The following is a 25,076-nucleotide window of genomic DNA, read 5'->3' as shown; positions in this document are numbered from 1 at the left end:
TGGAAATCAAGGAAATGCAAATTAAAGCTACAATGAGATACCACTATATGCCTATTAGAATGGCTAAGATACTAACGACAGAGCTTCCCTGGTGGCTCAGTGGTAAAGAATCCACCTGCCCGTGCAGGAGACAGGTTTGATACCTGGTCTAGGAAGATTCCACATGCCACGGAGAAATGAAACCCGTGTGCCACCATTATTGAGCCTATGCTCTAGAACCCAGCAGCTGCAGTGACTGAGCCCGCTCGCCACAACTGCTGAAGCCTGTGTGCCCTTGAGCCCGTGCTCTGCAACAAGAGAAGCCACCACAATGGGAAGCCCAGGCACGGCAGTGATAGAGGAACTCCTGCTCACCACAACAAGAGCAAGCCCAGGCAGCAACAAAGATCCAGCACAACCAAAGATAAGTACATAAAATTATTTAGAAAACAATAATAAATACTCTGAATACAGTGTGCTGGAAAGGATGCAAGATGAGAGAAACTTTCATTTATTGCTAGCAGGAATGCAAAATGGTACACTCTCTGGAAAACCTTTTGGTATATATTTATAAAACATATATATTTATACGTATATATATATATATATATATATATATATATATATATATGACCTATGTGTGTGTGTCAGTTCAGTCGCTCAATCTTTGTGACCTCATGAATCGCAGCACGCTAGGCCTCCCTGTCCATCACCAACTCCCAGAGTTCAGTCAGACTCATGTCCATCGAGTCAGTGATGCCATCCAGCCATCTCATCCTCTGTCATCCCCTTCTCCTCCTGCCCCCAATCCCTTCCAGCATCAAAGTCTTTTCCAGTGAGTCAACTCTTCGCATGAGGTGGCCAAAGTACTGGAGTTTCAGCTTTAGCATCATTCCTTCCAAAGAAATCCCAGGGCTGATCTCCTTTAGGATGGACTGGCTGGATCTCCTTGCAGTCCAAGGGACTCTAAGAGTCTTCTCCAACACCACAGTTCAAAAGCATCAATTCTTTGGTGCTCAGCTTTCTTTACAGTCCAACTCTCACATCCATACATGACCACTGGAAAAACCATAGCCTTGACTAGACGGACCTTTGTTGGCAAAGTAATGTCTCTGCTTTCTAATATGCTATCTAGGTTGGTCATAACTCCTTCCAAGGAGTAAGCGTCTTTTAATTTCATGGCTGCAATCACCATCTGCACTGATTTTGGAGCCCCCAAAAATAAAGTCTGACACTGTTTCTACTGTTTCCCCATCTATTTCCCATGAAGTGATGGGACTGGATGCCATGATCTTCATTTGCTAAATGTTGAGCTTTAAGCCAACTTTTTCACTCTCCTCTTTCACTTTCATCAAGAGGCTTTTTAGTTCTTCACTTTCTGCCATAAGGGTGGTGTCATCTGCATATCTGAGGTTACTGATATTTCTCCCGGCAATCTTGATTCCAACTTGTGCTTCTTCCAGCCCAGCGTTTCTCATGATGTACTCTGCATAGAAGTTAAATAAGCAGGGTGACAATATACAGCCTGACGGACTGCTTTTCCTATTTGGAACCAGTCTGTTGTTCCATGTCCAGTTCTAACTGCTGCTTCTTGACCTGCATATAGGTTTCTCAAGAGGCAGGTCAGGTGGTCTGGTATTCTCATCTCTTGAAAAATTTTCCACAGTTTCTTGTGATCCACACAGTCAAAGGCTTTGGCATAGTCAATAAAGCAGAAATAGATGTTTTTCTGGAACTCTCTTGCTTTTTCGATGATCTAGCGGATGTTGGCAATTTGATCTCTGGTTCCTCTGCCTTTTCTAAAACCAGCTTGACCATCTGGAAGTTCACGGTTCACGTATTGTTGAAGCCTGGCTTGGAGACATTTAAGTATCACTTTACTAGCGTGTGAGATGAGTGCAATTGTGCAGTAGTTTGAGCATTCTTTGGCATTGCCTTTCTTTAGGATTGGAATGAAAATTGACCTTTTCCAGTCCTGTGGCCACTGCTGAGTTTTCCAAATTTGCTGGCATACTGAGTGCAGCACTTTCACAGCATCATCTTTCAGGATTTGAAATAGCTCAACTGGAATTCCATCACCTCCAGTAGCTTTGTTCATAGTGATGCTTTCTAAGGCCCACTTGACTTCCCATTCCAGGATGTCTGGCTCTAGATGAGTGATCACACCATTGTGATTATCTTGGTCATGAAGATCTTTTTTGTACAGTTATTCTGTGTAATCTTGCCACCTCTTGTTAATATCTTCTGCTTCTGTTAGGTCCATACCATTTCTGTCCTTTATCAAGCCCATCTTTGCCTGAAATGTTCCCTTGGTATCTCTCATTTTCTTGAAGAGATCTCTAGTCTTTCCCATTCTGTTGTTTTCCTCTATTTCTTTGCATTGATTGCTGGGGAAGGCTTTCTTATCTCTTCTTGCTATTCTTTGGAACTCTGCATTTAGACGCTTATATCTTTCCTTTTCTCCTTTGCTTTTTGCTTCTCTTCTTTTCACAGCTATTTGTAAGGCCTCCTCAGACAGCCATTTTGCTTTGTTGCATTTCTTTTTGAATGTATGTATATACACACTTACCATATGCTTTAATGATCCGACTCCTAGGAATTTACCCTAGAGAAATGAAGCTTCATGTTCACATTTGAATATTTGTAGCAGCTCTATTCATAATGACCAAAAACTAGAGACCACTCAAATGTGCTTGAACAGGTGAATAGATTAATGAACTGTGGTTCATCCATACAGTGGAATAGTCCTCATCAATGGAAAGAAATTATTAATAACTATTCATACGCACAACCTGGCTGCCTCTCAGAGGCACTTTGCTGAGTTAGAGAAGCCAGTCTCAAAAGGTTTCATGCTGTCTGATTCCACATTTATATGGAAGATGTGCCATTCTTAAAAAGATAAAACTATAGTGAATGAGAAATAGAGCATTGATTGCTAGGGGCCGAGGGTAGCGGGTGTGTTGTACCATGAAGCAGCAGCTCATAGGACTTTTCTGGAGTGATTGAACTGTCCTGTGTCCTGGTAGGATGGTGGTTACACGCTTCCATACGTATGTTAAAATTCACGAAAGTATACACAAAAAGTCAGTATTACTGTATGCTGGTTAAATAATTAAATGCCATAGACAGAAAATAAACAGATAAAAGACAGGAAAAGGACGGCTTCCCTAGTGGCTAAGTGGTGAAGAATCCGCCTGCCAGTGCAGGAGACGGGTTTCATCCCTGGTGCGGGAGGATCCCACATGCTGCCGAGCAGCTAAGCCTTTGCGCCACAACTTCCGAGTCTGCGCTCTAGAGCCCGCGTCGTGCCGCAGCTGCTGAAACGGGCGTGCTCTGGAGCCCGTGATCCCCAACTAGAGATGCCACTGCAATAATAAGCCCATGCCCCACAGCTGGAGAATAGCTCCTGCTCCCCACAACTTGAGAAAGGCCCACACAGCAACAAAGACCCAGCACAGGCACAAATAAATAATTATTAAAACAGAATACTTTCACACACACACAAAGGACAAGGAGAGGAAAGGAGGGTCGGAGGGAGAGAGAAAGAGAGAGAGACTGAGAGTGGCGGAGGGCAGAAGGATAAGGCAGTAGGCATGAGATGAAAGAGGAGCTGGCTAAGGGGAAGGTGTAAGCAAGAAGGACATCATACTGTGATAATAAAAAATAATCTAAAAATGAAGTAAAGTAAAATGCATAGAAACAGTTAACAGACGAATGCTTACTGCAGAAAATATAATCAGTCATATGGAGATAGGCTTAAGGAATACTCCCAGGTGGCAGGGGAAAGGAACAAAGAGATGACTACAATTGTGGAAAAAAAAAAAAAAAGGGTGTGGAGGACAAACAGCACGGATCCACAGGTAAATGAAATCAGGTGTTCCTGCAGAAACAACCAGGGCAAATGGAAAAGCACCTATTTTGAGAGCAGAGCTCAAGACAAGCAAGTAGTAAACAGTACAAAAAAGAATTTTTTAAAAAATGAAATATAAAATCCAAGATTAAAAAAATAGTCACGTGCCTCAAGTAACACGGGGTCAAATACATAAAAGCAAAAACTGCTAGAAATGAAATGAGAAATTTATAGAAATACCATTGAGGGAGGGTTTTAAAACATACTGTGTCAGTCTTTGACAGATAAAACAGGTAAAAAATAGGAGTATAGATAACTTAAATAATATTCTTAAAGCTAGTGCCAAATACTTCTCTCTTGAAGCCTGAACTCTTCCTTAAGAGACTTGCCTTTTCCCTAGTATGCACAAAATTGATGATATGTTAACTTGCAAAGCAGACCTCTTTACAAAATGCCCCAGAAATGGCTCAGCCTACATCTTCTGATAAAAATGTGATAGAACTAGAAATCCATGCCACAGACATAATATAGAAGATCATTGTGTGAACAAGATGGAATAGGAATCAGACAGGAGCCTTAAAATGATGAGCTATTGAGACTGTTTCTGTTGGGAAAGGGAGGGGTTGACTAAGCCTGCCCAGTAGGGTGGACAGGTGGTGTGGAGGGCCAGGTGGCGGTTGGAGGTCATGGGTGTGTCATGCATCAAGCTCTCCATGTATGATTCTTTTCTCAGGTGCACTCTCGAAGCCCTATATTGTTGACAGTCAGAGGTATGCAGACAGGATGTTGTTCAAAAGACAAAATATTAAAGCCTATGGCCAGAAGTGCTTGGAGGGGCTTTCCATATTGGCAGGGTTAGGAAGAAAAGTAACATCACAGCAGCGCAGTGATGGACCAGAAGAAGGGAAAGAGTTCAGGGATCAAAGGGTTTGATACGTATTTTAAAAAATGGTGTAAAGGGAGCAGAGGATTAAAAGGATAAAAGGTTATTGGGGAGTTCAGAGGAAGAACATTCCAGGTGAGACTCCAGGTAGCTGAACTGGAATGGAGAGGAAGCCATAATGTAAGAAGAAGGGAGGGATTTATCACAGTTGGCTTCAGATCATCATTCTCTGACTACCTCCTCCAGGTTCATTTATATGAAAATCACTTTGGAGAGATACTCTTTTAGCCTTGAAATTGATCTTAATAGTTATGTAATTTGATCTAAATTCTCTCAAAGGAGAAAGGAAATCAACATTTGTTGAGACTCTGCCATGTGCTTTTCACTATACTTCAACACCATTATCCTCTGTAATTAGAGGAACCATGTAATTTATTGTCCGAACTAGACTCTCTTGAGAGTAAAAGAACAACAGATAGAGGCTGAGGTTTTTCTGGGTAAACTGGCATGGATGGCAGTCCTATAATTATCAGACATCCTTTTGAGTTGTATGTGACTTTATCAGCATTTCAGAGACAGGGAAACTCAGACTCAGAGAAGTCTTTTATTTATCTGTTATTTTGGCTGCATTGGGTATGTGTTGCAGTGCACAGGCTTCTCACTGTGGTAGCCTCTTTTGTTTCAGAGCACTGACTCCAAGGCAGGCTTCAGTAATTGCATGCAGGCTCAGTGGCTGCAGTATACTGGCATGGTACATGTTGCTCCGTGGCGTGTGGAATCTTCCCGGACCAGGGATTGAACCTGTGTCCCCTGCATTGGAAGATGGATTCTTCCAATGGACCACCAGGGAGGTCCTCAGAGAAGTCTTTTGACTAAAGGCACCCAGTTAGTGAGAGTCAAAGGCAGAGGCAGGTCTCAGACCCAGGTGTGTGTGACCCTGAATAACTGTTGCTCACTTAGTTCCCGGTTCACCTGCATTAGCTCCCCATCATCGTTTCACTTGCCTTGGCTTGACAGGCTCCCTTCCAGACAGATACTGTGACGGTCCCAGCTGGAAGTCTGTCTCAACACAGATGATTCGATGTGTGATGACTCTGCCGATGCCAGCAGTGACAGGAAGCCAGCTGTTCTCAGAGCCTTTGGCCATGCCATGATGCACTTGAGATGTCTTAGCTCCTGTGTGTGGGCTACCCAGAGACCCCAGGTTTGCTTACTTTGTAATCAGAGTTATCAGATGAAGCCGGGGATGGCCAGTTAAGATGATGGAAGGAGATGCTGATAGATCCAGGGCTCACAAAAGCTATAACATCAGAGAAGCTTGGGATTAGAAGAAGCAATGAGTGAACGCTGCAGCTGCTCGGTCGCTTCAGTCATACCTGACTCTTTGCAATCCCGTGACTAGCCCACCAGGCTCCTCTGTCCATGGGATTTTTCCTGGCAAGAACACTGGAGTGGGCTGCCATGCCTTCCTCCAGGGGATCTTGCTGACCCAGTAATTGCACCCGAGTCTCCTGTATAGCAGGCAGAATCTTTACCACGGAGCCACTGAGGAAGCCCATAATAAGGGAATAGGATTCAACAAGATGCAGATCTAGGGGTAGACAGCTGAAGAAGTTTCAGCTTAAGGAAGTGTGACAGGGCAGTGGGAAGGGACTTGGGATTAACTGAAGGCCCAGTAAACTGTCATCCATCAGGTCACTGAACGAGGAGGTGGGTGCAGAGCAGGATAGCGAAAATGGGTGGATGGCTCTGAAAGTTTTCACCTGATCAATCTCTTTGCTTCAGTCCTGCTTTGGTTCTGGGGTGTGTGCCAAGGGTGTCCAGCTGGTCTCAGTAAGGCCATCCTGGGTCTGTTCACCTAGAGCCCAGCCATTCAGACCAGGATCTTTGCAGATTGCGTTTCCCTCTAAAAAGTCTTTGGGGAACAGGATGGGGGTCTTTGAAGGCCAAAACAATGGGTTCTTGGTGGCTGTAAATGGACCACAACTGAATTGATTTTTTAAATTAAGTTTTAATAACACAGTTAATACAAGAATGCATTCTCTTTGTAATAATTTCAGAAAATGACAATTAAGGCTAAAATTTCTTTTGCCCATGAACCAGGTTCCTTTACCTCTTCCACAGATGTAGCCCTTTCTTCAAGCCAATTTTGGATTTATCCTTCTAGACTTTTTTCTATATATTTGCATTCACATGTGACCTTATAGAAAATTTATTATACTTGTCTCAAAGATTTGGAGGGCCTTGTTTGTTTAAACACAATCCCAAAATTATAGAAAAGTTGCAAGAACAGTACAAGGATTTCTGTATACTCTTTACCTGATTCACCATTCGTTCATGTTTTGCTTCATTTGGCTCATCATTCTCTCTATTAAATATTTTAATATGCGTGTATATTTTTTTGTGAGCCATCTGAGAGTGAGTTGGAATCGTGGTCCCCATTTTTCCCTAAATAATTTAGTGTGTATTTTCTAAGAACATGGACATTCTCTTGCATATGTACAATTATCCAACTCTGGAAACCTAATATTGACCCAGTGCTATCATTTAATTCATAGTCTCAATCCAGATTTCATTAGCTGAACCACCGATGTGGATCTTCAATTGAACCACGGACTTTTTTTTTTTAAACAAAGAAGTATTACACTGTAATAGCCAATCTTCATCTTGCTGGTTTAACATGTTAGTACATGTAGATAGCCCAGTGTTATAGAGCCATATGTAATATTTCACTGTGTGAACGTGCTCTGGATAATTTACCCCTTCCCCTGTTAGTGAGCATTCACGTTATTTCCAATTTTTCTTTAAAATTGAAATATAGTTGCTTTACAATGTTGTGTTAGTTTCTACTGTACAGAGAAGTGAACCAACTATCCATGTAAATATATATCCCCTCTTTTTGGATTTCCTTCCCATTTAGGTCACCACAGAGCCCTAAGCAGAGTTCCCTGTGCTCTACAGTAGGTTCTCATTAGTTATCTACTTTATACGTAATAGTGTATATATGTCCATCCCAATCTCGCAGTTCATCCCACCCTCTCTTTCCCCCTTTAGTGTCCATACATTTGTTCTCTACGTCTGTGTCTCTATTTCTGCCTTGCAAACAGGTTCATCTGTACCATTTTCTTAGATTCCACGTAAATAAAATGCGTTAATATACAACATTGATTTTTCTCTTTCTGACTTGCTTCACTCTGTGTAACAGTCTGTAGGTACATCCACATCTCTACAAATGACCCGATTTTGTTCTTTTTTATGACTGAGTAATATTTTGTTGTATATATGCACCGCATCTTCTTTATCCACTCATTGGTTGATAGACATTTAGGTTTCTTCCATGACCTGGCTATATTAAATAGTGCTGCAGTGAACACTGGGGTGCATATGGTTTTTTGTTTTTTTTTTAATTTTGTTTTTTTTTCAGGGTTTATGCCCAGTAGTGGGATTTCTGGGTCATATGATAATTCTATTTTTAATTTTTTAAGGAACCTTCAAACTGTTCTCCGTAGTGGCTGTATCAATTTGCATTTCCTGCTTTTTATCTCTGCAAACATCCTCAAACATAACTGAATGCTAGTGGGGATTGCTTTGGATGACTGTTTTAAGGACATTTACAGTGAGGACAAATAAGGACTCATGATGTTGAAGAAAGTACCTTCAAAAGGAGTTCTTAATACAGAGAAGCTCCTGGTTCACATATTATGACTTTAAAGCAACACAGTTATTCAGACTTTCCAATAGTTGTTAAAAAAAAAAAAAAAGACTAAGAAAGTTCTCGGTGAAGAGCAATCTTTAGAAAGATAGTTAACAGTAATGCTATCTTTTATGGATTCAGCACTGTATTAGGTAATTGCACCAGAACGGAGAGGCCTTGTTTGCTCTGAGGGCCTTTGATGGAAACAGCCAGATCTTACCCCCCAACCAGCTTCACTCCCAAGGCAAGCAATGTTCTCTTGACTGGGACACTTTTCTCCTGTGCACTTAGCAAGCTTCCACCAGGGGGGACGGTTGCTATTTCTGCTTTGTGTGAAGCATTTTGTACCATCTGGGCTGGCTGAATTTCAACAGAGATAGTAAAGAAACATTTATCAAGAAAAATCAAAGTCAGTCTCGCCAAGTGTGGTCTAGAGAGATTTGCTTTCTCGATACATATACAGCTCTCTTGCTGCTGGGAAACATGACTCTGCTTTGAAAAGCTTCAGGAGGGGACAGGCCTTTGGATCTTAGCCTGCAGCTACTTTCAGCTGCTCATGATACAGTGACTTTAGTAGCCAGAGCACTTGGAGATGTGAATACCGACAGTCCCAGAATCAATTCCACTTTGTTCCTTTTCATAGAAAATTTTGGCCCCTTTGGAAGAGGATAGACCCGGAAGGAACAGAAGTAGAAGAAAAGGTCTATAAGAGTTGGGGGAAAGATGGAGTCATGCCTCAGTTAGGATTGGAAAGTTCAGGGGAAGTAGATGGCCAGGGAGAGGTCATTCTTAAACCATTAGTTATGAGATTGGCTCAAGAATACTTGTCCTACAAAGAGTACTCTGAAGGAGCTGTGAGGTTGCATACTTACACTAGAAGAATGTTCTGGTGATTGTCCTGTGTTATCAGTTTATAAGACAGGGGAGGGCGTGTGCTCTTTGAAGACAAGCTGTTTTCACTTGCATATGTGTTGCCAATCAACCAGACAGACAAGTTTCTGGCACTTCAGAGCCTCTCAAATCATGTTTTTATGCAGCTCACTAGGGTGATAAATGTGTCATTCCAAGATCCAAGCCTGGCAACTGGCACATGCTGTTTTCCTTGGAAGGCTCAGTGAATGAGAGAAAGTAACAGTTGGAGGTTGTATGTAGTCCATGGGGAAAGTGTATGGACATATTAAGGAATTATATCATCTAGGAAAGTTTTACCTAATGTGTGCTCTATGGACCAGCAGTATCAGCATCACTTGGGAACTTGTTAGAGAAGCAGATGAGCAGGTGTCACTCCAGACTTAATGAATCAGAATCTTATCTGTGGGAGTGAGTGGGTCATAGGAATATGCATCTCACTGGTCATCTGGGTGACCTTTGTCCACACTAAGGGCTGAGAAGCATTCCTTTGGAAGGGTTCAAATGGAAAAGTCAGATGCTTTATTCTCAAGAAAAAATTTGGAAATGATTAAGTCTTCGTAATAACAATAAACCAATGTACTAAAAGAGGGCACTGAATATTAATTGTAATAACAATGAAATAGCAATAACATGAAAGTGAAAGCAATAATATAGCTAGCATTTATTGACTCTTCCCTAGGTGCCAGTTTCTGTGTTAACAATGTATATTCTTTATCTGATTGCACCCTTTTAACAGCCCAGTGAGGTATGTTCTTTCCATTTTACTGATCAAGAATTTGAGGTTCAAAAATGTGAAATAACTGCTAGGCAAGATGCAGACCCTGGATTCGTATAGCCCTGTATCCACTATACTATATGAGCTGGCTACTGTCTCCTTAGAAATCAACTCTGCTTTGAATCTGTTGTTGTTGCTCAGTTGCCAAGTCATGTTCGACTCCTCGTGATCCCAAAATTGCTTCAAATAACTTGGTTTTATTCTGCTAGGTACTGGGGACAGGGGGTCAACATAAGATATTGAAGACAAGATCAACATGTTATGTTGGCACCCCTGTCCACAGTACTTATCAGAGTGCCGAACACATTAGGGACCTGCTTATTGAACTTAACCAAATCAAAGAGGAAAAATTCTTACTTGTGGCACAAAAATGAAATACAACTTGCAAGATGACGTGGATAAGGGGAAGAAGGGGCCATGTGCTAGAGTACAGAATGATGTCAGTGCAGACTAAGTTACAGCTTGCCTCCTGGGGTCCCTTGTCACTCCTCTGACAGTCCACTCAGCCCTTTTTCATTCCCTTTATTCAGTCTCAACCCTTCACTAGCTATATGGTCTTAGCCAAGTCAGCTCCCCACCACTCCATCCCAAGCAGTGGTTAGTTCTCAGGTAAAATGAAAGGGAAGAGAAGCAAGGGGGTTGAGAGTAATTTTGGGGAGTGATTATAATGCCCCCAAAACTTTAAGCTGGAGGTGAACAGAGTAAAGACAAGAGGGAATGAGGAGAAAGAGAAAATTTTGTGTTGGGCTCAATAGATTGATTGGTGATGAAAGATTTGTAGCAGTGGGGTACTAGAGTTAATGAACTGGAAAATGGGAAGTAGTATAGCTTGTGGGATACATGAAACTGAGTTTAAGAAAGTAGCGTAACTTCTGGATGATAAACACCAGGAAGGAGGTGACTGTGATGAGATGGAAGCAGAGGTTGCAGGGAGTGACTGGGATGCTTTATTCTTTACTTTGCTGATAACTTGTTGCACTTATGAAGCACTTAGAACAAATACTGAATGATAGCGGTGGTAATGGGTATCTTTGTCATATTCCTGACTTTAGTGAGATTGCATTTACCATTAACTTTGGTGCTATTATTTCCGATGTCCTTTGTCCTGTGAAGATTTCCTCTTATTTCTAGCTAATTGCAATGATCCTATAGTTTTCTCCTTTGACCTATAATTGTGATGAATATTTTAATAATAGATTTCTGAGGTTGAGCCATCTTTGCATTCTGGGTAAGAGTCACTGTTTGTTAACCTTTTAGCGGATAGTTTGATTCAGTCTGCTAATATCAATATATTACTTTGGGCATTGTATCCTCAAGATCTAGACAGTTTTCATTTTCTTCTCTCCTTCCCTTGGCCATCTATGTTACTGGTTTTTGAACTGACTCCTAATTAACTTCTTCCATTTCTCCAGACTGATATCTTATGCTGCCTCATCCTTCCTGTTCTCAGTTGCATCCCACACTGTTGGCCTTCTTCTTCCTTTCCCTGCCAAACCTCCTTCACCCAGGGTGTTCTTGGGCACAGGTGGAGCCTAGCTGTAATGCTATTTTTCCAGCCCTCTCTCCCTGGGCTGTCTAGGTGCTAGGTAATGGGTGCTGCTTGGATAATAGGTCATTTTGGTTTAGAGGGCAATTCTTTCTCTTTTATTAATAGCTTTTTCTTTTTTATTAATTGCCTTTTATTGGAGTGTAGTTGCTTTATGATATTGTGTTAGCTTCTACTGCACAGCACACTGAATCAGCTATACATATACATATGTCCCCTCCCTCTTGGATTTCCCTCTTATTTAGGTCACCTGGTGCATTAAGTAGAGTTCCCTATGCTGTGCTCCATGTTCGCATCAGTTGTCTGTTTTTCTTTTTGAATTCAGATAAAATGCACCATTAACCATTTTTAAGTGTATACTTTAGTGGCATTTACTGCTTTAACAGTTTTGGGCAACCATCGTGTCTATCTAGTTCCAAGGAACTTTGTCACCTCTAAAGGAAACCCCATAACCATTAGGTAGTAACTCCCATTCCACCTACCACCAGCTTCTGGCAGCTGCTAGTCTGCTGTCTCTTTGGATTTACCCGTTCTGGATGTTTCATATAAATGGAATCATAGAATATGTAAATTTTTATGTCAGAGTATACACATGTTCATAGCAGCACCTTTTACAATAGTCAAAAGTTGGTCAACTGATGAATGGATAAGCAAAATTTGATATATTCATGCAAGCAGATATTCAGTTCAGTTCAGTTGCTCAGTTGTGTCCAACTCTCTGCCACCCCATGAACCGCAGCACTCCAGGCCTCCCTGTCCATCACCAACTCCCGGAGTCCACCCAAACTCATGTTCATTGTGTCAGTGATGCCATCCAACCTCTCATCCTCTGTCGTCCCCTTCTCCTCCTGCCCTCAATCTTTCCCAGCATCAGGATCTTTTCAAATGAGTCAGCTCTTCGCATCAGGTGGCCAAAGTACTGGAGTTTCAGCTTCAACATCAGTCCTTCCAATGATCATCCAGGACTGATCTCCTTTAGGATGGGTTGGTTGGATCTTCTTGCAGTCCAAGGGACTCTCAAGAGTCTTCTATTCAACCATAAATGAAGTGCAATATGTATGATCCTAGACAGGATTAAGCTAATTGGAAGAAGCTAATTTTTCTTGGAGGCCTTTTGGAAAATAAACTTAGAAAATTTATGGTTAATCTAGGGGAAGGGCAGTTTGAAAGTCAGAAATCAATTTTAAACCAACATAGAGTCTACATCTTTTCAGTTTATCTCACTTCGTATGCTTCTTAGCTGTTGGTGCTAATAAATGAAGATTCCCATTAAATAAATGTGATGCCAGGAAACCTTTGCACAGGTTCTACAACCATCACTGGTTGGCACTTTAACATTTGGGGGTTCAATTCAGTTGCTCAGTCGTGTCCGACTCTGCAACCCCATGAACCGCAGCACACCAGGCTTTCCTGTCCATCACCAACTGCTGGAGTCTACCCAAACCCATGTCCATTGAGTCAGTGATGCCATCCAACCTCTCATCCTCTATTGCCCCTTCTCCTCCTCCCCTCAATCTTTCCCAGCATCAGGGTCTTTTCAAATGAGTCAGCTCTTCGCATCAGGTGGCCAAAGTATCGAAGTTTCAGCTTCAACCTCAGTCTTTCTAGTGAACACCTAGGACCGATCTCCTTTAGGATGGACTGGTTGGATCTCCTTGCAGTCCAAGGGACTCTCAAGAGTCTTCTCCAACACCACAGTTCAAAAGCATCAATTCTTCGGCACTCAGGTTTCTTTATAGTTATTAATGCTAAAACTGGTTTGTTTGTTTTCTTTCTGATTTTAGTAAGAGATGCTAAAAACCTTGTACCTATGGATCCTAATGGCTTGTCAGATCCTTACGTGAAACTGAAACTGATTCCTGATCCCAAGAGTGAGAGCAAGCAGAAGACCAAGACCATCAAGTGCTCCCTCAACCCCGAGTGGAACGAGACATTTAGATTGTAAGTTAAAAGTATTGCATCCCAGCCTGGGTGGCAAGGTTGGGTTGTGGGCCGCTAGAGATTGGGAAGGTCCTTTACCAGCCTGTGTTTCCTTCTCTCCATCCCTGCCTCCTTCTCTCCTTCCCTTTCTCCCTTCCTCTCTTCCTTTCTTCCTTCTTTCCTTCCTCTCCATCTGCAGTTTTGCATTGCAAGCCAAGTAAAAATTGGAACTTTTTTCATATACAGTATTGAGAATGTCTCTGATGTGGGGGAGTGGAAAATACTGTGATGTGTTGCTAGGTGAAGCCAAATTGTGGGAGTTGCTCTGGGTCTCAGCAAACATAGAATGCAACCCATAGGGTGTGGGGATGACCTGCTTAGGGCTGTGTGTGTGGATGATGCTGGGCCAGCCGCCAGCCACCTGCTGGGAGCTCTTTGCTAGCTGTCATGCAGGGTCTTCCCTGGCTAGTGGTCCAAGAACATGGCCTCACTTTTTGCTGCATCTGAGCTAACAATTATGAGATACATCAGCTGATAGTTACTGAGCCTGTGCTGTGTATAACAAGCACTGTATTAAGGGATCTGGCTTCACTAGTCATTTCATCCCCATTCTACCAACGGGGCTTAAAGAGGTTAAAGAACAGGCTAGTATCCCACAGCAAGAACAGGGTAGGATGGGATTCAGTGACAGTCCAACTCCAGGGAAAAGTGAATGTGTTAGTTGCTCAGTTCAGTTGTGTCCAACTCTTTGTCACCCCATGGACTGTATCTTGCCAGGTTCCTCTATCCGTGGAACTTCCTAGGTAAGAATATTGGAGTGCGTAGCCATTCGCTTCTCTGGGGGATCTTCCTGACCCAGGGATAGAACTCCAGTCTCCTACACTGCAGGCAGATTCTTTACTGTCTGAGCCACAAGGGAAGCCCTCCAACTTCAGGGATCACGGGCCAAAAGCATGACTTCTTGTGGTGCCCCGGTTCCTCCTTCCCCTCTCAGAGAAAAACTGGGGGCTCATCTCAGCCTCCATCAAGGACATGCCCTAGAACAATTTCCCCCAGACTGGCCCCAGCAAGGCTCTTTCCTTCATACATTTCCTCAACCTCATCATCAACCTACATGTGTGCAAACACTCACATAATTACAGGACTGGCATTCATAGTTCTTAGAGTGACTGTGTCAGTAGGATTTCCTGAACATCGTGGATCCTGGACATACGGCAGTGCAAGTGGTTAGAACTGCCTGGTCAGAGCTGGCCTGGGTCCTCTTCCTGTTTAACCACAGGCTGTAAAACAGAAAAGCTCTGCCTCCCTAGGGAGCTTGCCCGGGATGAAAACTGAATTTGTTTCTTGCAACAGCTTGTAATCTTTAAACATTGCTACCTTCTGGCTTTGTCCTCTTGTACATTTCATCTGCTTGAGAAATCACTGTAACCTCCACTGACTTTTTTTTTTTTCCTCCTTGCAGCCAGCTGAAAGAATCAGACAAAGACAGGAGACTGTCTGTAGAGATTTGGGATTGGGATCTGACCAGCAGAAATGACTTCATGGGATCTTTGTCATTTGGGATTTCTGAACTGCAGAAAGCTGGTGTTGATGGCTGGTAAGGAAACTTTCACTTTGAGAGCAACAGTACAGCTTGATCCATTGAAACCTGAGATCAAGAATGGCTCCCTTTTTCTCCTAAATGTTTCTCCTTTTTCTCCTAAAGACTAAAGCAGAATTACAAGTGAAAGCTGGTAGATTGGTTCTGCCACATCAGTTCAATTCAGTTCAGTTGCTCAGTCATGTCCGACTCTTTGCAACCCAATGAATCACAGCACGCCAGGCCTCCCTGTCCATCACCAACTCCCGGAGTTCACTCAAACTCATGTCCATCGAGTCAGTGATGCCATCCAGCCATCTCATCCTCTGTCATTCCCTTCTCCTCCTACCCCCAATCCCTCCCAGCATCAGAGTCTTTTCCAATGAGTCAACTCTTCACATGAGGTGGCCAGAGTATTGGAGTTTCAGCTTTAGCATCATTCCTTCCAGTGAACACCCAGGACTGATCTCCTTTAGGATGGACTGGTTGGATCTCCTTGCAGTCCAAGGGACTCTCAAGAGTCTTCTCCAATACCACAGTTCAAAAGTATCAATTCTTCAGCGCTCAGCTTTCTTCACAGTCCAACTCTCACATCCATACATGACCACTGGAAAAACCATAGCCTTGGCTAGACTGATCTTTGTTGGCAAAGTAATGTCTCTGCTCTTGAATATGCCATCTAGGTTGGTCATAACTTTCCTTCCAAGGAGTAAGCGTCTTTTAATTTCATGGCTGCAGTCACCATCTGCAGTGATTTTGGAGCCCCCCAAAATAAAGTCTGACACTGTTTCCCCATCTATTTCGCATGAAGTGATGGGACCAGATGCCATAATCTTTGTTTTCTGAATGTTGAGCTTTAAGCCAACTTTTTCACTCTCCCCTTTCACTTTCATCCACTTTCAAACCACTAAAAAGAGGCTTTTTAGTTCCTCTTCACTTTCTGCCATAAGGGTGGTATCATCTCCATATCTGAGGTTATTGATATTTCTCCCGGCAATCTTGATTCCAGCTTGTGCTTCTTCCAGCCCAGCTTTTCTCATGATGTACTCTGCATATAAGTCAAATAAGCAGGGTGATAATATACAGCCTTGACATGCTCCTTTTCCTATTTGGAACCAGTCTGTTTTTCCATGTACAATTCTAACTGTTGTTTCCTGACCTGCATATAGGTTTCTCAAGAGGCAGGTCAGGTGGTCTGGTATTCCCATCTCTTTCAGAATTTTCCACAGTTTATTGTGATACACAATTGAAGGCTTTGACATTGTCAATAAAGCAGAAATAGATGTTTTTCTGGAACTCTCTTGCTTTTTCCATGATCCAGTGGATGTTGGCAATTTGATCTCTGGTTCCTCTACCTTTTCTAAAACCAGCTTGAACATCTGGAAGTTCACAGTTCACGTATTGCTGAAGCCTGACTTGGAGAATTTTGAGCATTACTTTACTAGTGTGTGCTGCTGCTGCTGCTGCTAAGTTGCTTCAGTCGTGTCCGACTCTGTGCAACCCTATAGATGGCAGCCCACCAGGCTCCCCAATCCCTGGGATTCTCCAGGCAAGAACACTGGAGTGGGTTGCCATTTCCTGCTCCAGTGCATGAAAGTGAAAAGTGAAAGTGAAGTCGCTCAGTCGTGTCTGACTCCTAGCGACCCCATGGACTGCAGCCTACCAGGCTTCTCCGTCCATGGGATTTGAAATGAGTGCAATTGTGTGGTAGTTTGAGCATTCTTTGGCATTGCCTTTCTTTGGGATTGGCACATAGATAACATTTTATTTAGTCCTCATGCAAAAATTCCATGGACGGAGGAGCCTGGTAGGCTTCAGTCCATGGGGTCACAAAGAGTTGGACACTACTGAGTGACTTCACTTTCCTAGACTTTTCCATGCAAAAAAAAAAAAAGAAAGAAAGAAAGAATTAGTTGTCACTATTTTCAAACTCAGAAAATTCCCAATAAAAGTTTGAGCCTATAGGGTAGCAAGTGAGAATAGTTGAGTAGTTAATACTGACATTTGACAAGATGTGGTGGTGGTGGTGGTCTAGTCGGCTAAGTCATGTGGCTAACTCTTATGACCCCATGGACTGTAGCCCACCAGGCTCCTCTGTCTATGAGATGTTTCAGGCAGGAACACTGGAGTGGGTCGCCATTTCCTATTCCACAGGATCTTCTTGGCCCAGGGATTGAACCCAGGTCTCCGACATTGCAGGCAGATTCTTTACTGATGGAGCAACCAGGGAATCCCATTTGCTGCAGTCCTCATTAGTGCCTATTGTTTTATATCTGTCCCACTTTACACAACTGTATGACTTAAGAGGCCCCGTTAGCGCTAAAATGGCTCTCACACTTTACTTAAAAGGTATGTTTGATTCACTGTTAGATTTTGACTCCTTAAGAAGATGCCTCTTCACTGGGACTGCTTACCAAGCCTGGCCACCACAGTGCTGGGGGGCTACTGTCATTCATGCTAAGCTGCTTCAGTTCTTTCCGACCTTTTGTGACCTTGTGGACCCTCCAGGCTCCTCTGTCCATGGCGATTCTCCAGGCAAGAATACTGGAGTGGGTTGTCGTGCCCTCCTCCGGGGGATCTTCCTGACCCAGGAATCGAACCCGCATCTGGCATATCTCCTGCATTGCCAGGTGGGTTCTTTACCACTAGCGCCACCTGGGAAGCCCTGGTTACTTTCACAGTCAGCTGCAGCATCTCCCTTGTTTTGGCATGTTTGCTTCTAACAACAACAAAATCTTTGCCCAATATTCCCAGTGGAGAGGCTGGGTAGGTCCTCTTTGGTGACTGTTTCTCTCCCAGTTATCTGAGCAGAGGAGTCAGAAGAGATGGTCCACCTTGGCACTAGAACTATGGGAGAAGTAGTAATTTGGCAGGGGTGCGGTGGGTGCTCCTGTCTCTTTAAGAGAAATTGTCTCATTTCTGAATGGTCCTTGCTCTGGACCTTTTCAGTTATAAGTGAAAGACAATCAGAATCAAACTGGTTTAGCAAGAAAGAGAATGGATCATCAGGACCTCACAAGGGACCTCACGTCCTTTCCATTGTCTGCCTGACGACTTCCTTATCTCTCCTCCACATTTATCATAGGCATTTATTCATTTTATTTATTTGTGCTCATTCCGTCCTAGTCATTAGAAATACATCAAGTATAAGACAGACATGCCCTTGTGAAACTTAGCTTCTAGAAAAGAATGAGAAACCTTGAAGAAGAAATCACACAAATAACTAATCAGTGACAACATGGTGAGAGACGGGAAAGAATGCAGAAGCTGAGACCATAAAAAAAGTGTGCTGATAAGTTCACTTGTACCCTTTTAGGGGAACTTATCTACAAAACAGAAACAGAGTTACAGAAGCAGAAAACAAACTTATGGTTACTGAGGGTGGGAGGAGGATAGAAGGGATAAATTGGGAGATTGGGACTGATATGAAATGGGGCTTCCCAGGTGACTCAGTGGTAAAGAATCTGCCTCCAGTGCGGGAGACATGGATTCGATATCTGGGTCAGGAAGATACCCTGGAGAAGAAAATGGCAACCCACTCCAGTATTCTTAGACGGAAAATCCAGTATTCTTGTCTGGAAAATCCCATGGACAGAGGAGCCTGGTTGGCTACAGTCCATGGGGTCACAAAGTCAGACATGAAAGAGCAGGCACGTGCATTCTATATATAAAATAGATAACTATTAATAATAAGTACCTACTGTATAGTACAAGGAAGTCTACCCAGTGTTCTGTAGTGACCTATATGGAAAAAGAATCTAAAAAAGAGTGGATATAGGTATATGTATAATTAATTCACTTTGCTGTACAGTAGAAACGAATACAACATTATAAATTAGTTATACTCCAATAAAATTTTTTTAAAAAATTTAAAAAGAAGTGTGCTAAAGCCCAATCACAAAAGTTAAAGACATAATTCTCATTAAAAAAGATAATGAGCATTTGTTAAAGTTTTCCTTAGCTCATGAGTGAGGAAGCTGGGAAGATGAATGCCTGATTCCATAGGTTTGAGGAATTTTTGTCGGGCTTCCCTGGTGGCTCAGATGGTAAAGGATGAGTTTGATCTCTGGACCAGGAAAATCCCCTGGAGAAGGGAATGGCTACCCAGTATTCTTGCCTGGAGAATTCCACAGGCAGAGGAGCCTGATGGACTGTAGTTCATGGATCACAAAGAGTTGGACACAACTGAGTAACTAACACTTTCACTTACACTTTCAGACAAAGGGAAGCTGAAATAACTTGGCTAAGTTAGATGTAAAACTGGCTGCTGTTAAACAGGGCAGTAAAATCACAATTTTGGAGGTTATTGTATCTACCAGACCGAAGAACAAAATCTCACCTCGGATTTCTAAAAGTTGACATCTGTCTTTGCAGACTTGGGAGACCATCTGTATCTTACTGGATTGTGAGTAATAAATAATAGGACCAAGAGGAAGGAGATAACTAATTAGAACATGCTCAAGCATGACATTAAAAGGTCACACCATCATCCGTTTGCCTTCTCCCCAAGTTCTGGATAATTTTTCTTGACATCTGGATGATTTGACTTTGCAGGCTTTCAGCATTGCTACTTAGATTGCTTGTTCCTTCCTCTTTAAATCAAGTGTAAAAAGGTTAAACAGAAAGAATGCATGATCCATGGGGGTATAAATGAGACAGGAGAGAACATAATAATAATAATTATGATAACAATAGCTGCCTCTTATTGACTCTTTCTAGTGCCAGGCTCTGGGCTGATCTCTTCCCAGGTGTCCTGAAGTCATACATTGATACAGCATTAGTCAGATGTGCGGAAAAAATATAGCTGCTTTATTTTCCATAATGGACCTAGACTTTCTTATGCGGTTTTGTGACCTCCTGGCAGCCTAGGAGAAGGGAACCTTCACTGCACATGGTGGCCTCTGGGCTTCATTGCTGCAGGGTGACCAACCCTGCCTGGTCCCTGAACCAGCACCCATAGAGGCAGGACAGTTTTTTCCCCCACCCCCAGCTGTGGGGGCATCCTTCTGGCTTTGTGCTGGAGTCCCAGGTCCTTGGCTGTTGCCTCTGATTGTGAGGTCCCTATGCAGTGCCTGTTCTCTCTGTCCCACCCCGTGGGCCACTGCCAGGCCCCACCCTGATCAGTGCTTCCATGACCTCTCATTTTCTGAGTCTCCTGCGTGGAGATCCAGGAGCTCCATCTCAGAGCCCTCTGTCTTTCCTTCTGTAGCTGCTACTATGCTGTGGCCCTCCGTGCAGGTCTCTGCCCAGGGCTCTGGAGGCAGGGGGCCCAAGCCCTCTACTTTCACCCCCTCCTCCCCTGTCTCCTTCGTGTGGTTCTCCAGGCCACAAAGGGCAGGGCTGTCTCCCACAAGGGCCACATCCTTCTTCCTGGGCCAGCGCCCGCCATGTCTCCTCCCCTGAAGCAAATGGCAGAGTGCAGAGAGGACAGAATGGCTTGATGATAAGGGACGGACCACCAGGAGTAAGTCCAAATATGGCTGCATTTACACTTCCATCAGCCTTTAATTCTCCCAGCACTGCTGGGTGGAACATTGTTCCCTGGGTCAGAGTAGTTGATCAGTGGGTGAGGCGCACACAGCACGTAAGTGACAGCTGGAGATCAGGTCCAGGTCTCTGTGATGCCAGTACCTAAGCACCTACACATTCCATTCTACCCCCTGGTGTGGTGGAGGCCTAGAAGGCAGACTGGAAGCTAGGCTCTTCTGACCAGTCAGATGCCTTGTGACCTCAGACTTCGCTGCCTGTACCACAGCCTTCTGAGCAGGTCTGATTCCATTCATCAGGAGTAATTATAGCAACCCGTCTCCATCTATCTCTTGGGATAGTTGTGAAGTTGATGAAATAATAGTAGGAAGGGAACTTCTGCAAAAATAAAAGCCCTCTTCAGACGCTGTAGATAAAAATCGTCTTCAGATTTAGGACCAAGACATCTATGATGCTGTCTTACCTTGAAATATACCAAATGCTAGAAATTTGGGTTCTTGACCCAGGAATTTTTTTTTAACAGATATATTTTTTAAAACATTTATTCATTTGGCTGCATTGGGTCTTAGTTGCATCATGTGGGATCTTTCATTGTGGCGCACGGACTCTCTAGTTGGGGTGCACGGGCTTAGTTGCTCCACGGCACGTGGGATCTTAGTTCCCCGACCAGGGATTGAACCCACGTCCCCTGCACTGCAAGGTGGATTCTAAGCCACCAGACCACCGGGGAAGTCCCGACCCAGGAATTCTTTTAACCCTGTGCGATCTAGGGTGTGTCCCATCCCCTCTGCGAGACTCAGTGTGCCCCTCTGGAAGGGGACACATGCTCCCTGCTCTTCTGTGGTTCTCATTTAAGGCTGCCTGGCAGAAACAGCAAGGAGAGCGTCCAGATGTGACGCACCAGCCCCGGGCCCCCATCTGCTGCTCTGCTGTCAGTTCTGTGTCTGTTGCCAAACCCTCTCCTTTGTTTCTAATTTTGTGTCCTTATACCGTGTTCTTTCTTTCCCCTTGTTTTTTCAGAAGTTTATCTGTTTCACTGTTGGTTGTTTTTTTTTTTTTTAAATTTCTTCAAAGAGTCTGGGATTTGTATATCAGTTCTGTGTTTCTGTTTTCTCCTTTCCCGTAGGTTTGTTTTGTGGTTGTCTTTGAATTTCAGTTGAATGTTTGGCTAATTTATTTTTTTCTCTCTTAACACTGCTCTTTAAAAATAACAAGCAAGCATTGGTGGGAACAAAAATTTCTGTTTTGATACGTCGCAGTTGAGCTTTTGTGGCTTACTCGAAGTTTGCAGTTGTATTTTTAATTTTCTTTCTAACATGCTTTTCCTTAGGCGTGTTTTATAGCCTCTAGTCTTAACTTTTTGTTTACCTTTTTATTACTAATATTCAGTGACAGTTTTCGTGCTTTATAACCCGAGAATGTGGTCTGTGCATTTTTCATGTTTTCCTTGCCATTCTTTTTTTTCAATTTAGTTTAGTGTATGGTCAGTGTTGCTAATTGTTCTGTGTACATTTCAATAGAAAGATTATATTTACTATTTGTAATCTTGGGCAACATCTTTTTAGTAGCCTCACCTAGTCCATTCTTATGGCTGTGCCTCAACTTACATAATAATATCCTTATTATAAGATGTGCAACGTTTACATATATAAATAATTCTACAGTAAACATACTTATAGTGAAACCTTTGCTTTAAATATCTCAATCACTAAGTCGTGTCCAACTCTTGTGACCCCATGGACTGTCCATGGGATTTTCTTGGCAAGAATACTGGAATGGGTTGCCATTTCCTTCTCAAGGGGATCTTTCCCATGCAGATATCAAACCTGTGTCTCCTGCATTAGCAGGCAGATTCTTTATCACTGAACCACCTGGGAAGCCCTTGCCTTAATTATTTTCGAATAAATTCTTAAGCCTGGAATCAGTAGCTTTGAGGATATATGCATTATTAAAGTATTTACCATATTGTTCTATCATTTTTTCAATCAATTTACATTCTCACCAGTGCTGTGTGAGACTTTTCATTTCACCCACGCTTGTCAACATCTGGTATTATAAATTTGAAAGATGATGCAGAAGCTATACATATTTTGTTACTAAATATATATATATTTAGATAACATACATGCATAATGTGATATACATTTTATATATACTTTTATAATATAAATGTTTGTTATTTACATACATTTGTTACTAATTAGTTGAATGCTTTCATTTGTATATTACCTTTTTTTTGTTTTCATAAGTGACTGTGTACTGTTTTCCCTATCATTTTCTTACTAATTTAGAAGTTTTTATATAAACGGGATAATACTGTCTTTGCTGAAATATATGTTGCAATATATCCTCCTTTCATGTTGTATATGTTAATTTTGGGAATATGCATTTTTTCTTAGTGGTATAGAAAACATTCCATTCAAATCTAATTAGCATAATAAATATCAGGCCAACTGCCAGGGAAAGTTCTCAAGTTTGTCCTCTAATGCGCTAATTGTTTACTGGATTATCCATCCTAGTGTTCACTGTCTCCAGTGGATTTTAAAACTTAATAATTATATATATATATTTTCTGAAAGTAGTTTTCTTGTTGCTGCTTCATAGATGCATTCAACTCTTGGAATTCACTGAGTTAGATATTTTTTGGAATTTTGTTTCTTTTGATGCTGGTTCTGTTTCATGGAAGCTGATTCCTCATTGTTTCTCTTTATTTGAGCGAGGTTCTTCATGTGCCCTCCGCACAGAATGGTGAGCATAGAAATGTGAGCGTGTGTGTATGTTAGTCGCTCGGTCATGTCTGACTCTTTGCGACCCCATGGACGGTTACTGTCCAGGCTCCTCTGTCCATGGCATTCACCAGGCAAGCTCTCTGGAGTGGGTTGCCGTGCCCTTCTCCAGGGGATCTTCCCGACCCAGGGATTGAACCTAGTTCTCTTGCATTTCAGGCAAATTCGTTACCGTCTGAGCTACCAGGGAAGCCCAAGAAACCTGAGTGTCCTGTTCTAATCTGTCATATCCAGATGAAGGGACAAAGAAGTCTTTTGTATTTTTTGAAATTCTTCTTTGTCAGGTCTGGGGTCCCGGTCCTGTAGATACTGGGGGGAGGGCTATGACCTGAGGCAGCTGCACAGCAGGCAGCCCTGCTCCCTGATGGTGGGGCGCCTTCTGCCTGCTGGGTTTGTGCATCTCAAAGCTGGAAGGGATCCCTGTTCCTCCTTTCTAATGCGTTCACTGTCCATATCCAGAGGCCATAGGGACAGTGTACTGGCCACAGCGAATGTTGTGGGGGGGGCGCCTGCTCTGACCAGTGCCCCAGTGGCGCTGGTGTGTCCTGTACCTCCTGAATATGGATCAAAATTGGTTACCCTCATCCTATCTCTGGTGGTCTGATCCAGGGTTGCTAGTGGAGTCCTGTGAGGTTCCCATTGACTGATCACAGCTGGTCAACCCCCCTTAATGTATATCTTCCAAAATACTTTCTACCCCAAATGGATTAGGTAGTGCATGGTTGAGGTGTTGGCCATATAGAACTATAACTGGGCAATGCTAGTCTTCTGTTGGTGTTGCTTCAGTACTTGAGTTTGCTGCAGAGAAAGTCTCAGAGGGCCCTGGTGTATCCTAAATGCTCTTTAACCCTTGCTGTTTGCTGAGCTCCCATTTTAACAACGTAGGGGGGCCGGCGTTAGTCTCAGAGCCTTTGGTAAGCAATACCATCTACTTGGGGTTTTTTTTCACTTTTTATTAGAGTATCATTGCTTTACAATGTTATATCGTGTTCGGCTGTACAACAAAGTGAATAAGCCACACATATGAGTAACTTTGATTTGCATGTGTTTAATTTTTCACGGATATGTACTTTCTGCTTAACAAGTGATATTGGTTTTCTTTACAGGGAAGACATATAGAGTGTCCTTTTAAAGTGAATTTATTATTTAAAAAAGAGGTGATTAAATGAAAGCATTAAGTTGATAGTAACATCCAGATTTAGCAAAATCCACAAAGGTGGATGAATTTTGCAAAAGACTGCTCCATGCTCTCTTACTAGTACTTTAATTTGTGGAACTTCCTGGAAGTCCCTGCCTTGTGGATAGCACCCTTCTTGATTTCCAGCAAAGATACAGATGTTCTCTTATTTTTATATTTCTTTGGGTAATTTCAGTGGAAGTTTGGAAGATGAGCATTGACTATTAAATGTGGAGGCGTCCAGGCTCAAACTGGCATCTTGGCTTTGAGTCACCTATCTGTCTATTTTTAGAAGCTGCCGAGGAAGATTTGTGAATGGAGAAAAACATTGTGATGAAAACTGTAAATTTTGCTTAGGAAGTCTTTAGGAGTGAGGAATTTGGGGTTCTTTTTTCGCCCAATGACTTAATTGTCTTTGGAACGTCCCTTTTCCTTCCTCGCACTCATCTCAGTCTGACTAGATGAAAATATCTTTGTGGTCTAGAAAC

At 42.7% G+C, this 25,076-nt stretch overlaps 1 protein-coding gene across 2 annotated transcripts in view; it reads left to right on the top strand.

Moving 5' to 3' along the window:
• PRKCB (protein kinase C beta) overlaps window positions 1-25,076 on the top strand; it is a 374,584-nt gene that overhangs the window by 243,325 nt on the left and 106,183 nt on the right. For both annotated transcript variants that reach the window (XM_068969543.1, XM_068969542.1), the window contains exons 6-7: window positions 13,424-13,580; window positions 15,022-15,156. In XM_068969543.1, the coding sequence (XP_068825644.1) occupies window positions 13,424-13,580; window positions 15,022-15,156 (292 nt within the window). The remainder of the gene's footprint in view (window positions 1-13,423; window positions 13,581-15,021; window positions 15,157-25,076) is intronic.

This window comes from Capricornis sumatraensis, chromosome 3 (genome assembly GCF_032405125.1).
Source record: "Capricornis sumatraensis isolate serow.1 chromosome 3, serow.2, whole genome shotgun sequence".
Taxonomy (NCBI): domain Eukaryota; kingdom Metazoa; phylum Chordata; class Mammalia; order Artiodactyla; family Bovidae; genus Capricornis; species Capricornis sumatraensis.
This window is presented reverse-complemented; position numbering and strand designations above follow the sequence as displayed.